Below are 14,115 nucleotides of genomic sequence, written 5' to 3' on the forward strand. Positions count from 1 at the left end.
GGGGAGTGAACCAGCGGATGGAAGATCTCTTTCTTTCTCTGTAACTGTGCCTTTCAAATAAATAAAATAAATCTTAAAAGGAAAAAAATAAAAAAGAGGCCTTGAATGCCAAGTGGAAGGACTCAGTTTGGTTTGATGGGAAACAGGGATCCTGGCCAGGGCCCAAAAGCAGAAAGCCCAGGAGGGGTGGGGCAGGAAGGCCCAGACCCAGGGCGGTTGGCAGTGGCTGAGGCAGAAGGCGCCCTGAGCTACAAGTCACAGCTGGGCTTCCAGTCCTGGACTCGCTGGTGACCTTGGGCAATCTGCTCGCCACCTGTGGCTATTGTCAGGGATGCAATCATGCATGAGAAAGTCACAGGTCATCCAGGGAGCTGTGCAAACATGAACCATTCATCTTCAGGTGCGTGTTCAGGGTGGACGGGGAGAGGCTGGGAGAATTCCCTGGTCCTCTCTGCTCTCATCAACGCAAGAAGGCTTCTGGCTTCCGGCAGAGGGGGAGCACAGTGCAGGGGGCGCTCACGGGGTGATGGCATGGACAGTCCCCCTCTGCCCTTCCTCCTTTCCCTTTGCTCCCCCAGGAAGGACAAAGCATTTAAGCCGCCCAGCAGATGAGAGGTGGCCCAGGGCGTTTCTCGTCCCAGGATCTGACCTGCCCCCAGCCTGGACAGAGCTGCAGGAAGTGGGGAGAGAGCAGTGCTGCTGAACTCAGCGAAAGTGGACCCCCATTGATCATGAGGGCTGGAGGGGGCCCACAGGGAGGAGACACAGAGGCAGAGGGGGCACAGACATGAAGGTCAAAGCCATCCCTTCTTGCGGGGTCGCTTCTCCCCTGCCTTCAGGATTGCCCCTCCTTGACCCCACTCCTTGGAGATCGTGCAGAGCCGCCGACAGTACTGTGGCCCCGCTGGAAGGTGCCATGTTCCCAGAGAGAGCCACTGGAGCTGGCTGGGAAATGAGGAGGAGGGACTTTGCTGAGCTGCTGAGTGTGCAATGGAAAAGAACCTCCGTGCTCCCGTGGTGGGAGTGGCTTGAGGGGCGCTAGGGAAGGAGCTGCTGTGTGTCTGGAGGGACTGGAGGGGCTTGGAAAAGGGAGATGGGGATTTAGGGAGAACTGGGCTCAGAAGAGAGGGAGGGGGGCTTCAGAGAGCGAGAATTCCACATCAAACTGGACCTCAGCTGTCTCCAGCTGAGACTTCCTTGTCTTGGATTCCAAACTTGATCAAACACCTACTGAAGTCCCTCCTCCTTGAAATATTGGAAATGTCAGATAATGCTGAGTTGTTTATTTATTTGACAGGCAGAGAGATAGAGAGCGTGCACCCAACTGCTGGTTCATTCTCCAAATGTCCATGATGGCCAGGACTGAGCTGAGGCTGAAGCCCGGGCCAGAAACCCAGTCCAGGTCTCTCACATGGATGGCAAGGACCCAATCACTTGAACCATCACCACTGCTTCCCAGGAGTTCACTAGCAGGAAGCTGGAGTCAGGAGCCAGAGGTGGGTTGGATCTGGGAGCTGATATGGGATGGAGGCATCTTAGCTGCTAGGCCAGGTGCCTGCCTCAGCATGATTACAAACAATAAAAACATATCCAAGGGGATGGCACAGCAGGTAAAGCCGCTGCCTGCAGTGCTGACACCCCATATGGGCGCTGGTTTGAGACCCGGCTGCTCTACTTCTGATCCAGCTCTCTGCTATGGCCTAAGAAAGCTGTAGAAGATGGCCCAAGTCCTTGGGCCTCTGCACCCAAGTGGGAGACCAAGAAGAAGCTCCAGGCTCCTGGCAGCTCCGGCAGTTGCAACCATTTGGGGAGTGAGAACCAGTGTGGTGGAATGAGAAGGCCATGCCAAGATGGCCACTGGCAAGCAAGCGTGTTACTCAGGAATGGCTTCGGAAACCACATGGCAAAGGAGCCTGCCTGGCAACAGGCTGTGATTGGTTAGGGCATAAACTGTCCCTTGACCGGATTGGCTGCCTCAGCTATATAAGCTGCTGTACCAACTGAAATAAATGAGTCTGAAGGCTGCTTGCCTCTGGCTTTTCACCCGACTCCTGGTGTCTGTGTGGTGACTCTGAGCCTCTTGCCCCCACCATGCTCCTCCTCTCAGAACAAATCCACCTCAACAAACCAGCAGATGGAGGGCCTCTCTCTGCCTCTGCATCTCTGTAACTCTGCCTTCCAAATAAATCAATCAATCTTAAAAAGATAAAAAAAAATCCAAGTTCAAAAGCACAAATGAAAAATCTTGGCCATAAATGAAAGGAAATTGCTGGAGGTACACAGGAGTTGAAGGTGTCCCTCTGAGGGGGTACTCAGTGTTCCCGCAGGGATAGAGACATTGCAGGCCCCACCAGAGGGCAGGGCTGTCAGGGTCTGGGAAGGCGCTGCCTGCTGTGTAGAGGGCTAAACTGCCTCTGGCTGCTAACCACTAGGCCCTGGCTTTCGGCAGGAAGAGTGCCCATGTGAGAATGGCATCTCAGCTGTGCTCTCAAAACTCCCAAGTAAAGCCACCCACGTAAGAGCTGACTTGAGGCTGGTGCACTTCCACGCCGAGGAATCAGTCCTTAAGAGCGACCTCCACATTCCAGGACACAGTGTGGGAAATGTGCTGAAGATAATCTCAAGGATGGACTTCCCAACATAACAGAAATACAGCACCGTGAGAGAGAGAAAACTCAGGGGAGAACTCATACCTACAGAATTAGAGATAATGCCGCAATAAGAAAGGAAGTTCAATATAGTTAAAACCTTCAAGATGATAAAGGGAGAAACAGCACCCATAAAACAAGAACAGCTATCAAACAGGAACATTCATCAGAAGTACACAGAACTTGAGAACTTTTAGAAATGAAAACTAAAGTCACTAATATTGGGTAAAAGTAACCAATAGATGGGTTAGTGTACTAAACACAGCTAAAGAGAGAATTAATGAACTAGAAGCTGGAACTGAGGAAATTCTCCAGACTGAAGCACAGAAGCATATGAAAGAAAAGAGATGTAGAAGATTGAGAAACTCGACCCAACGTATTGTTAGCTTCAGAAAGGGAGACTGGAAAGAGGATTAAGCTCTTTCCAGAATTAAGAAATGAATTTCTAGATTTAAAAGGCCCACAGACTGCCTAGGAAGACATCTTTCAAAACAAAACCAAAACTACATCTAGACAATTTGTAGTCAGAAGTGTAGAACATCAAGAATAAAGAGGAAATTCTAAAAGCCACCAGAGAGAAAAGAGAGCTTATCTACGAAGGTCCAATAATTGAATTGACAGTAAACTTCTCATCAGCAACAACAGATGCCAAAAGACAATGGAATCACATCTTCAGAGTGCTGAGGGCAAACAACTGCGAGTCTACAATTCCATACCTTGCCAAATCACCCTTTAAATGAAAGGACAAAATAATGACATTTGACACATGCAAGATCTTAGAAAGCTTCTGTCCCACAGACCTTTGCTGAGAGACAGAGAGGTATGGGGAGCTTGGGGGAAGGGCAGGAGCTCAGTGGAGGCTGGCCTTCTAAGGAGGGCAGAGGCTCAGGGCTGTGAGGGAGGCTGGGCTGTCCAGCTGGGGCCAGCTGGGGCCAGCCTTGCTGTCCTCCTGCCCCTCTCCCCAAGCTGTAGCCGTAGCACAGTCCCCAAGCCCAGGTGATACCATGCCCCAGCTCTGGGGGCCTTAAGGAGGCCATGGCCAAGTTGCTTTTGCTCCTGGACACTTGACCTCCACCTTAGGGTCCTTTCCTTGAGGAAGGTCAGCTGCCACCTTACAGAGGCCCGTTGGATGGCTGGAGCTGTGGGACAAAGGCCCCTGCCCAGAAGTTGGTGGGAAGGGGGACTTTCCTCCTCTGTAGGAAAAGTATCACAGAGGACAGAACAATGTGGACTGCGCTGGGTGGGCCACTTGGGAGAGGAGACTTCTGGGAGCACCTGGCTCTACTCCCCCTTGGGTAGTATCTTAATCTCCTTGAGCCTCACTTTCTTGCCTATAAGATGGGGAGAGCAGTATCCATGTAATGAGGGTGTGGAGATGAAATGGGAATCCAGGTGGGTACCAAGCTTTGGAATGCATTTTACAACAGAGAAATTCCTTAAAAGGCTCATCTCCATGGAACAGCCCTGCCCAGCACATTATCAGCTCTCCACTTAAAAGAAAAACCCTTACTCAGGCAAGTGTGCTGATGGGTGCAAGGGGCAGCGGTGATTGCTGTGTGGCAGGTGCGCCGCAGGAGTGAGGCCACCCCCTCACTCACCAGTAACCGCTGCCCTCTCGATGCCAGGCACCGTGCTAGGCTCTGAAAGCGCAGCATCGACCCTGACCAGGAGGACGCCCACCTCTGAGGAAGACCCCCCATGCTGGAAAATTCTAAGAGGCCAGGGGGTTTCTCCACAGCCCAACTTGGGGTGGCGTTTATTGTCTCTCTCCCCTACTCACATCCCAACCCAATTTTCCACACGAACTCCATGACAGCAGAACCCCCACCTGGCTTTCTCGAAGTTGTCCTCAAGACGTCTGAAGCATCTGCCCTGCACGAGGTGTGGAAGCAGTGTTTGTTTGCTCAGTGACCGGCTGTGAGCTCTAACAGAGAGTGTAGAAGTTGCCGGGGGAGGACATACGAGGTCTTCGCTGACTCGGCCTCAGGAATTAGCCATTTCTCAGTGAGGGCCATTTAAATTGGGCCTTGATGGCTATATAGGAGATCAATAAGTGAGAAAGGGAGTAAAAGGGCATTCCAGGAATTAGGGCCAGCACATTTTGAAAACATGGAGGTGAGTTCGGAAACCAGGGGTAATTGGGTGTGACAGGAGCAGAGAGTGCAGGGGGTGGAAAGCAAGCTGGACAGATCTGCAGGACCTTGAATGAACTTGGGCCAGCAGAAAGTCCTTATTAAAACCTCCCCACCCACCCTGATGCAGTGCTCTGGAAAGGGCGCCGTCTCTCATGCGGGGGAGGTCTTATCAGGAAGGGCGCTGAGGATCTGGATCTGCTCCCACTGAGAAAGGGGAGTCCTACCACTGCTAGCTCCTAGAACTGTCTCAAGGCTGGACCAGTGGGATAGGGCCCCTCCCAGATTCTCAGGCGAGAGCTGCATGCTGCCCCCTTGTGGCCTGTGCAGATCTGAGCATAGAGGAAGCCAGCAGCCAGCTGGAAGGTGACCCCAGGGGTCTCCAATCTCCAACATCCCAGCCTCCTGGGAAATCATCCCAACTTCTAGCTGTCCCCAGATGACACCCAACTGTTCTTTTTACTCCACAGATACCTGAGGCTGGGCCAGTGGCTAGGCTAGGTTGATCACAAGGGTACGACTCCTTCCTAAACACAACATACATGCCACCTATGGCCACAGAGCAACGATGTTCCCGCAGAGGGACAGGAGACCAGCGTTTTGGTTTCCACCCCAGCCCTGATCCGTGGTGTGACCTTGGGCGAGTTACTACACTTCGCTAGGCCTCCCATGCCTGCATCTGTAACACAGGTATCATGATCCCTCTTCCTGTCTCCCCTGCAGGGTCACTGTGAAGATCATTAGGAGGTCGGATGCTGCAAATGCTAGAAAAAATGTGTAAAGAGTGCTCCGGATGTAAGGGGATCTTGCTGGGTATTAGATAGGGGCTCTCTTGGGCTGCACCAAAGGGTTTGTTTACACCGCGATGGGCCTTGTTGGCAGGGCAATTTAAAGGGAACGTGCTCAGCAGGGCAGCTGGCTTGCCAATCACAACCAACTGAACTGGCTCCAAGAATGGAAGTCCATAGGACGCAGGGACCACTGGACAGGAATGCAATTCCAGTCTCGCCTGGAGGAGCAAGGTGGGACACGGGGTGCCCAGACTCTGCCTCACTCTGAGCCCAGGGCCCCCTGCTTGCTTGCTCTTTCCCTCTTGCATTCTCTGCACGTGGGGCTGGGCACAACTATCAGTGAAAACTTGATCCCAGGAAGGGACTGCAAAGTTTGTGGTACATGCATATTCTGAAGAAAAAAAAAAAACACACAACAAAACAAAGAACAGTAGGCACGGATTTCAAAGCATGTGGGGCTGTCCCAGACTCTGTTTCGGGAGTGCCAGAAGGGTACCCATAAGGGTACCATCTACTCAAAACCTTCACACTAGGAACATCCCTCAGTTTTGCAAAGCAGTGCTGGTTTTTCCTTTTACAGTATGAATCCCTAACTTCATCTTACCATTTTTACTCTGGTTGCCAGGAAGCTCAGCATCAAATCATTCTAAAAACTATGTAGATTTCTACAGCCGTATTTGTGTTTTTATTTTCTGCAATTTTAATTTCCTATTCAATTACATTTTATCTAATTTAAATTTTTCATTATAAGCCATGTCAATTTTTCTTGTGGAAATGAGGTAAGGTACACCTAAGTAAATTAATTAAAATGACATAGATGGCACAGAAACTACCAGCATTGAGGACCACCTCCCCCCAACACCCTGGAGAACAGTAAGGGCACAGTCGGCCAGACCTGAATCCAGGTAAGACACCTGACGGATCCGAGCTGCCGGGGATCTCTTGGGAAGGATGACGAATATGGGGCAGAATTACTCGGCTCGTTTCTGACTCTTACAGCAACTCTTGCGCTACCCCGTGGTTTCCAGTGGGGGATACATGGTGAGGGAATCGGTAAGAGAACCTGAAGCCACCTGCTGCTCCTCTGCCTCTTCCCCACCCCCACCTCAGCCCTGACCTGGCTCCCAAGGCAAAGAAGTTACCCAGGTTTTATGGCAAATTAATACCTGCTCTCCCTGGCACTCGGTCTCTGCTCTCCCCGTGATGAGGCCCCCTGCTGTAAGGACGGCATGGTGGAGGCAAGAAAGATGGTTCAGCACTGGCCCTCTGCGTCTCCCCGCAGCACAGAACAGACCTCCATCCACTGGTCTGGGCTGCTCTCCAGGGCAGATGTCAGAGTGATGGGCACGGCCACAGCAGGTGCCTTGCAGGACTGGAGGGGTTGCTCTGGCCCTCGTCTGCAGGAGGGAGCCAGCCTTCTCTGAGACGCCCCCGGTCCTCAGCCACATCAGCCCACGGGTACACGAGGCAGGCAGGTGGGCACCCCCGAGCAGCAGATGCACTTGTATTGTAATGAAGTTCCCTTTGAGAGCATGGCTCAGGGCCTCGGTCTGCATCAGATATGCAGTGCCAGTTCCCTCGGCTTGGGACGCCCCCCTTCAAGACCCCCGGCCTGAGGACGACTTTCTTGAGCAAAGTAGATCCATGAATGCCCCCAGACACAGAAACCCAGACTCTAAATTATCTAAAATGAGGTTTTATTGCATTTCATGCAGTTTGAAGTCCACGCAGCAAAGGAGACTAGCACAATTCTGAATGCAGGTAAAACATAAAATAGAGGGGGAGGCAGTAAAAGCACAGAGTTCATCTCCATGGGTCCCCAGCAGAGGGGTGTGTGGGAACGACACCACCCACTCTCCATGGGGAACGAGTTCCCCTAAGTGCAGGCACTGCCTGCGCGGCTCCGGACATGAACACAGAGCCTGGGGCCAGAGCAGGGGCGAGGGCAGAGGAACACCGACCAGAGGTGCTACATGTGTCCACCTAATTCAATCCGAGGGCAAGCAGGTGGCAAATCTGAGGGGCAGCGGCTGCTCCAAGAGTGAGGAAATGCTGCCACCCCGGGAAGATCTGCTCCTAGAAAGAAGTGGCGATAAGAACAAACAAAAAAAAAAAAAAAAGAAAAAGAAAAAAGAAAAAGAAAAGAAACAAAAGAAGAAATATTTCTTCAACCACACTCTTCAAGAAAATGCCATAAATATGTTATTTAATATTTTCATTTCATAGCATCGGACACGCAGCTCAACATAATGAAATATTGATTCCTTGAAGAAAACAATGGCAAAAGAGGAAATAAAAAACATTGCATCTTTCTGCTGGAGAAGTTCGGCCCCAGCCGCGGGGCGCAGTGCGCCAGTGTCCTAGCCTGCAGGAGGCGCTGCGGTCTGCCGGTCCTCTGTGCCCACGGCCTGGGCTGTACGGGTGTCCTCGGCCTTGCCAGATGAGGCCCTCAGTCGCCGGTCACCTGGGGGGCCTGCCCGTCGGTGGGCTGGCTGGCTGACTGGATGAACATGGGCTGGGCGAGGTCCTGGCCCGCGGGCATGGTGACTTGCTGGATCTGGTAGAGCTGCTGTGGAGGGGGGAGAGGACAGAGTGAGGTCACCCAGGAGAGGGGCACGCAGCTCCCTACGGGCCTCCAGCTGGCTGGGGGCCCCAGACACCTCCACTACAGCCAGTGCACAGCATCACCGGCAGGAAGGGTGCGTGGTGGGCAGGGCAAGGCGCAGGGTGATGCAGTCCTGTGGCATTCCCATCTCTGGGCTCTGCCTCTCCTGTTAGTTAGCTCAGAGCTTCGAGCTTGCACCCTGGTGCTCTGTGACAAACACAAGCAATCGAACCACGGCACTGGTAGCATGGCGGCCAGAGTCCCCTGACTCAGTGCTGCTCACCGGCAGGAGCAGGAGGGTTCCCCCACTCTCCTGTTCTCTGGCTCCAGCTTCTGAAGTTACCTCCCACATGGGCCCTGCCCCGAAGGTGCCCTGGAGTTAGGTACCACCAAGCCAAGGCCAGGACGGTGTGGAGAAGACACTCATGGAGCCACATGGGATGGTCAGGGCAAACCCACCACCTGGTTTCTCAGGTGGCCCCCAAAACCAGAGCCAAGACCCCCCACAGGAGCCCTGCCACGTAAGTCTAGCACCCAGTGCTGGTGGATCCTGACACCAGCTCTTCTCCCTTTCAGGCAACAGAGTGAAAGTTTGGGAACATCACCCTGTGATGTCCTCCAGGTCTCTGTGCAGGGAAAGTAGGGGGAGAAGCGAAACTCTCAACTTTGTATGGGATCAGAACTGCTGAATTCTGGGTACCAAGAGAGCTCAAGAGGTCACACGTTCCCTGCATTTCAACTCATCTGTGTTATTAAAAAGCGCCCGTGGGGGGGGGTGGTGTCAGTGCTGAAGGAAACAGGAGGCTGTGCATCTAGCTCTGCCCTGAGTGAGCATGTGCAAGGAACTTCTTTCCTCTAGGGCTCAGTTTACCCATCTGTAAAATGACAATTTGGATTATACCATGTCTAAGATTATTTTTAACTCCCATAGCCTGTAAATCCAAAGGACAAGTGCCCTGATTTAAAGCTACTCCTTGTTTTAACAACTTGTATCCACTCACTCTTAGTAAAGGATATGACAGCTGCCCTAACTGCCCAAACCCAGATTCCCACAGCTTCCCGGGGAACCACCCAGCCCCCCCCAGGCCGTGCATCCTACCTGTCCATCTGTGAACTGGCTGAACTGCTGCTGTCCTTGCTGGACCTCTGTCTGTGTGATCTGTGGGAAGCAAGACAGCAGGGGAGGCATGTCAGCCACAGGGACTGCCCAGGACCGTCCAGGAGGAGCTCATGAAGATCAAAGACGCCAATGCATATAAAGCAACCAGAAGGAGCCCTGGCTCAGAACCGGTGCTCCACGAGGAGTAGGAAAGCAAGGGTCTCTTCCAGGCTCCTCCTCCTGGTGGCTGCTGGGAGCTGGCACCACACAGCACACAAGAACCCTGGAGCACATAACAAACAAGCCCCACCTGCACTGCACTTAATGTCCACCCACCCCTGCCCCACGGCCCGTCACCTCGAGGTCTGAGGTTCACAGAGAACACCTCGCTCTCCCAGGTGCTAACGTGAAGAGGCATACTATTTCTGGTTTGGGTAGTGTGTGTGTCTGTGTGTCTGTCAGCCAGCGAAGGCACCGCACAAAATGCAGGGCAGAGTGCTGAGCAGTCTCTTCCATGTTTGGAAGGTGGGCTCCACACCAAACCCTTATCACCCAGATTATCTGACGGAATATGAAACACCCTGGCGGACGAGCGGCCCTGGCCTGGCAGTCCTCGTGGCAAAGCTATGAAGCACTTTTTCCGAGAGAGGCAACACGCAGCCCTCTGGGCCAAGCAAGGGGAGGAGGAGGGGGAAGGGCGGGGGAGGCCAGGAAGACAATGATCACATGCACTAAAATCCTTTGTGGGGACTGTAAGATACATTCACAGACATGCAGAACTGCACCCTCTGATGACAACTGGGCACCCAGCTTGGAGACCTGAAAGAAGCCTGGAGGTTGTGTGTATCTACCGAACATTCGACTAGCAATGTCTTCTGTGTACTGTCTCTTGGGATCAACACATCAACCTGCAAGGTAAGGACTGTTCTCAAATGTCCTTACAGTGGCCAGAAGCAACCCTGCAGGCCCACCTACGAGGCCACGAGGAGCGAGGGGAGGGACAGGTGTGGAAGGGCTGCACGCGGGCCTCTGACTACCGCTCCTTATTTTGGTTTCCCTTCCTTCTACCATTCTACAAGCTGCTTGTGGGAAGGAGCTACATTCTGTTCTCAGTCCTCCTCCGAGTACACAGTACTTCCCAGTCACAAAGAAAACGTCTGCAGAATAAATGAATGAGCCTGGGACAAATGGAACACGCTCCTCACAGACAAGAAGGCTAACTATGTCCTGTGGCCAGCGGGACTGCAATTCACACGAGCTGAGACAAAGCTCCATTTATCTTTAAATCCATCGACATCTGCCGAGTTTTAGAAAGTTCATGCAAAATGTCTATTTATGAAAAAACTAAGCACGGATTTTATAAATTTTTTGCACCAAAATAAACTCATCTTTTAATTCTACTTTCCACAAACTTTTCAAGGTACCCACATATTACTCAAACATTTACTGAGCACCTGCTAGGGGTCAGGCTGCCACCATTGCAAGTGGCTGTTAGTGAGATTTGTAACTGCCCCAAGCACCCCTTTTGGCTTCTCCTCCACTTTGCGGCTTTACTTCTATTTCTAAAACTGACCTCTGCAGAATCAAGAATCCTTCCTTCTCATTTCCTCCTACTGCCATGCAGGAAAATGTTTTCTGGATCCCAAGAAGGATCACACAAGGTTTTAAAAAAGGGGGCAGAAGGAAGGCCCCAAGAGGGTGGCACAGTCTTGCGGTGGGAATCAGTGGCATTGCACCCCAAAGAAACCACACAAAAGCCCAAGTACTCGGAAGAGCCACAGAGTGGGCCTGGAAAGAGCCCTTTAATAGCCCCAGAGACTGCACGGAACTCAGACGCCCTGCTTTTGGCTCATGCCTCATATTTCCCAAATGAGATCTTTGGAGACCTGCTCTACAAACTCAGCTCTGTCACCACTGTCAATAGATACATCACCAGAAATGCAACTGGGCCAGACGGGTCCAGCTCTTAAACGATCGCTGCTTTTTTTGGGTCTGAGGCAGAAGAATCCATTAACAGTGCCTCCCCTTGACCAGCGACTGCCACCCTCTGCAAACGACGCCCACGTCCCTCAGCCCCGAGGCTGGGGGAGCAGGCCCTCAGCATCTGTGATTTGCAGCCTTCAATACTGCAGGGCACAGAAGAGCAGAGGGGCAGTTTTTCTGGCTAGGGATGCAGAGGAGGTGTGGGTGCAGAGAGGGCTCCAGAACACACATTTTGGGCTTAAAGATAGAGACTCAGTCTGCTGACCAGACAGCATCAAACGCTTGCTCCACTCTGACGTATGCACATACAGCAGGCTTCTTTGCATTACCCTGACGCTTCTGCCTTCCATTTCTTCGCCCCTCCAGAACAAGCAGGTAAGACACACACTTTGAATCCAGCCTTTCAATTGCTCCCATCTGTCCGTGGGGTACAGACAAGACAAAGAGGGTGCAGGATGGGGCTCTTGCTGAAGGAGGGGTGGCAGGACAACTGTGTATGGAATACTCCTCTCTAGGCAGAAGGGAGCTGCAGCCCTGTGTCCCTGGAGTACATACCTGCTGGGCGTTGGTGGCAAGTGTCTGGATCTGTCCTTGTACAACCTGGGTGCCAGACACAGGCTGGGCTAAGCGGATATACTGCAGCTGGCCGGCATTCAGCTGTACCTAGGGCAGGGCAGAGACAAGGGGACCACAGGAAGCTGAGTGTCATCTGGAACAGGCCGCCTCCCCACGATCAGAGATGGCGATCGCCCCCCACCCTTCAAGCCCTCCAAAGGCCAACCCGGAAAAAGTCCCTTTGAAACAGAAGTCAAAACAAGCAAGACTACAACATCCCCACAAGTTACACAACACAAAAGAGGGTATTTTCCCAGACCCTGTCACACACGTGCAATGGCACGGCTACAGGCTCATCGGTCGCTGGCTCTGGCTGTTTGATCACAGCTCATGGAAGGGATTTCCCTCAAAGACTGCTGACATTATGAGAACACCTGCACCTTCAGCACAGGCCTCCTTTCCCTCCAACTCCACACTTCCCAGTACTGTGAAGGCTTCCAGTGTCTACCAGGAGCCAAAGCAGATGGCCACCATTCCACACCACTGCCCGAGTACTGCCAGTGCCACACTGCACTCTCAGAGGGAAAGGCTGGCCTGCCTCACGATCTCTGTTCCCAAGAGCCAGGACCAAGGGGGGTCTGTGGGACTTTGAGGATCCTTAGTGTTCAGCACTACTTCTGGCCAAACGTCTCCCCAGGGGAAGCAGAATCAATAAACCTTTCACAGAAAACTCCATCATGGGAAACCAAAGCTACAAAAGTGCCCTCAGAGTCCCTCATGCTTACGATTAAGTCTCAGATAATACAATAATACCACATGCTGCATTTAATTGTGTGCTAAAAGCCTTAACGCAGGCTCTTAACGCTCCAGTGTACCATGAAAGTATCAGTGTTTGAGCCAGGGCACAAAGAGAAGACACACGGCCATGACCGGAGAGGGGCTGGTTCGGCAGAGCCTTGGGGGAAGATGGCAGACGTTCACAACAATTCAGGGGATCCAAGGGGTTCTGGGAGCACAGAAACCACCCTCCCTGGCTGCCCAGTGTGCTTGGTTGAAAGGCAGAGGCATTTCCTGAGGCTGATGGGCAAAGCCCTCCTTGCCCCGGAACAAACTGGCCCAGCCCTCAGGAGCTTACTTCCGCGAGGATAATGCTGTGGGATGAAGCTGTACTCTTGCAGGTAGCGTACACTGAATGCATCTCTGAAACTGCAAGCCTCAAAGGATCTGATCCACCAGAAAAAAACCCACTCTGAAGTTCTTGGTAGACTGTATCCGAATTGTCTGCTTGAAGCAAGAAGAGGGACACAAAAGCTAAACTCTTAGGCCGGCGCCGTGGCTCACCAGGCTAATCCTCCGCCTTGCGGTGCCGGCACACTGGGTTCTAGTCCCGGTCGGGGGTGCTGGATTCTGTCCCGGTTGCCCCTCTTCCAGGCCAGCTCTCTGCTGTGGCCAGGGAGTGCAGTGGAGGATGGCCCAAGTGCTTCGGCCCTGCACCCCATGGGAGACCAGGAGAAGTACCTGGCTCCTGCCATTGGATCAGGGCAGTGCGCCGGCTGCAGCGCGCCGGCCGCGGCAGCCATTGGAGGGTGAACCAACGGCAAAAAGGAAGACCTTTCTCTCTGTCTCTCTCTCTCACTGTCCACTCTGCCTGTCAAAAATAATAAAAAAATAAATAAATAAAAAAATAAAAGCTAAACTCTTAAGAATCTGGCTCAGGGGCATGTGTGTTGGCAGAGAGAGGTTAAGATGTTGCTTGGGATGCCTGCATCTCATAACAGGGTGCCTGAGTTCAAGTCTCTGCTCTACCAATTCTGGTTTCCTGCTAATGTGCACCCTGAGACGCTTGGGTCTCTGCCACCCACAAAGGAGACCCAGACTGAGGTTCTGGCTCTTGGCTTTAGCCTGGCCTAGCCCCAGCTGCTGGCGAGCATTTGGGGGATGGAAGATCTGTCTGTCCATCTATTTCTGCCTTTCAAATAAATAAAATGAGTAACAACAGCAGTAATAATAGTAATAAACCCCAATCTGGTTCAAAGGAGATAGGGCAAGAGTCCTGTGACCTGCAGTCATTTCTTCCCTGAGAGCATGCCGAGAAATGCTGTGGGGAGGCTGTGGAGCCAAGCTTCAAGTCCCCACCTAGATGTTGTAACAGCTCTCCGGCTCCTGAAGCTGCTGGTAGGGATACAGGGAGCCGGCTGGAGACTCAGGAAATCTCATCTGCTGAGACCGACAGTGGCTGGTCCCAGGAGTCCCCAGACCTGCAGCCAAGGACCACAGGATGGAAGACGAAAGCCTTGTCCTA

General features: G+C 52.5%; 1 protein-coding gene across 17 annotated transcripts in view; it reads right to left on the reverse strand.

Annotated features, from left to right (window-relative positions):
- Nucleotides 1-7,251: 7,251 nt before the first annotated feature.
- The window catches only part of NFYC (nuclear transcription factor Y subunit gamma), an 84,815-nt gene continuing 77,951 nt past the window's right edge, over nucleotides 7,252-14,115 (reverse strand). For all 17 annotated transcript variants that reach the window (XM_089300899.1, XM_070078681.1, XM_070078682.1 and 14 more), the window contains 3 exons: nucleotides 11,814-11,921; nucleotides 9,276-9,335; nucleotides 7,252-8,140 (listed from right to left, as the gene is read on the reverse strand). In XM_089300899.1, coding sequence (XP_089157025.1) covers nucleotides 8,021-8,140; nucleotides 9,276-9,335; nucleotides 11,814-11,921 — 288 coding nt within the window. In that variant the 3' untranslated portion in view covers nucleotides 7,252-8,020. The remainder of the gene's footprint in view (nucleotides 8,141-9,275; nucleotides 9,336-11,813; nucleotides 11,922-14,115) is intronic.

The sequence above is a fragment of the Oryctolagus cuniculus genome, chromosome 7, assembly GCF_051225735.1.
Source record: "Oryctolagus cuniculus isolate XC-2025 breed Fujian yellow rabbit chromosome 7, ASM5122573v1, whole genome shotgun sequence".
Lineage (NCBI taxonomy): Eukaryota > Metazoa > Chordata > Mammalia > Lagomorpha > Leporidae > Oryctolagus > Oryctolagus cuniculus.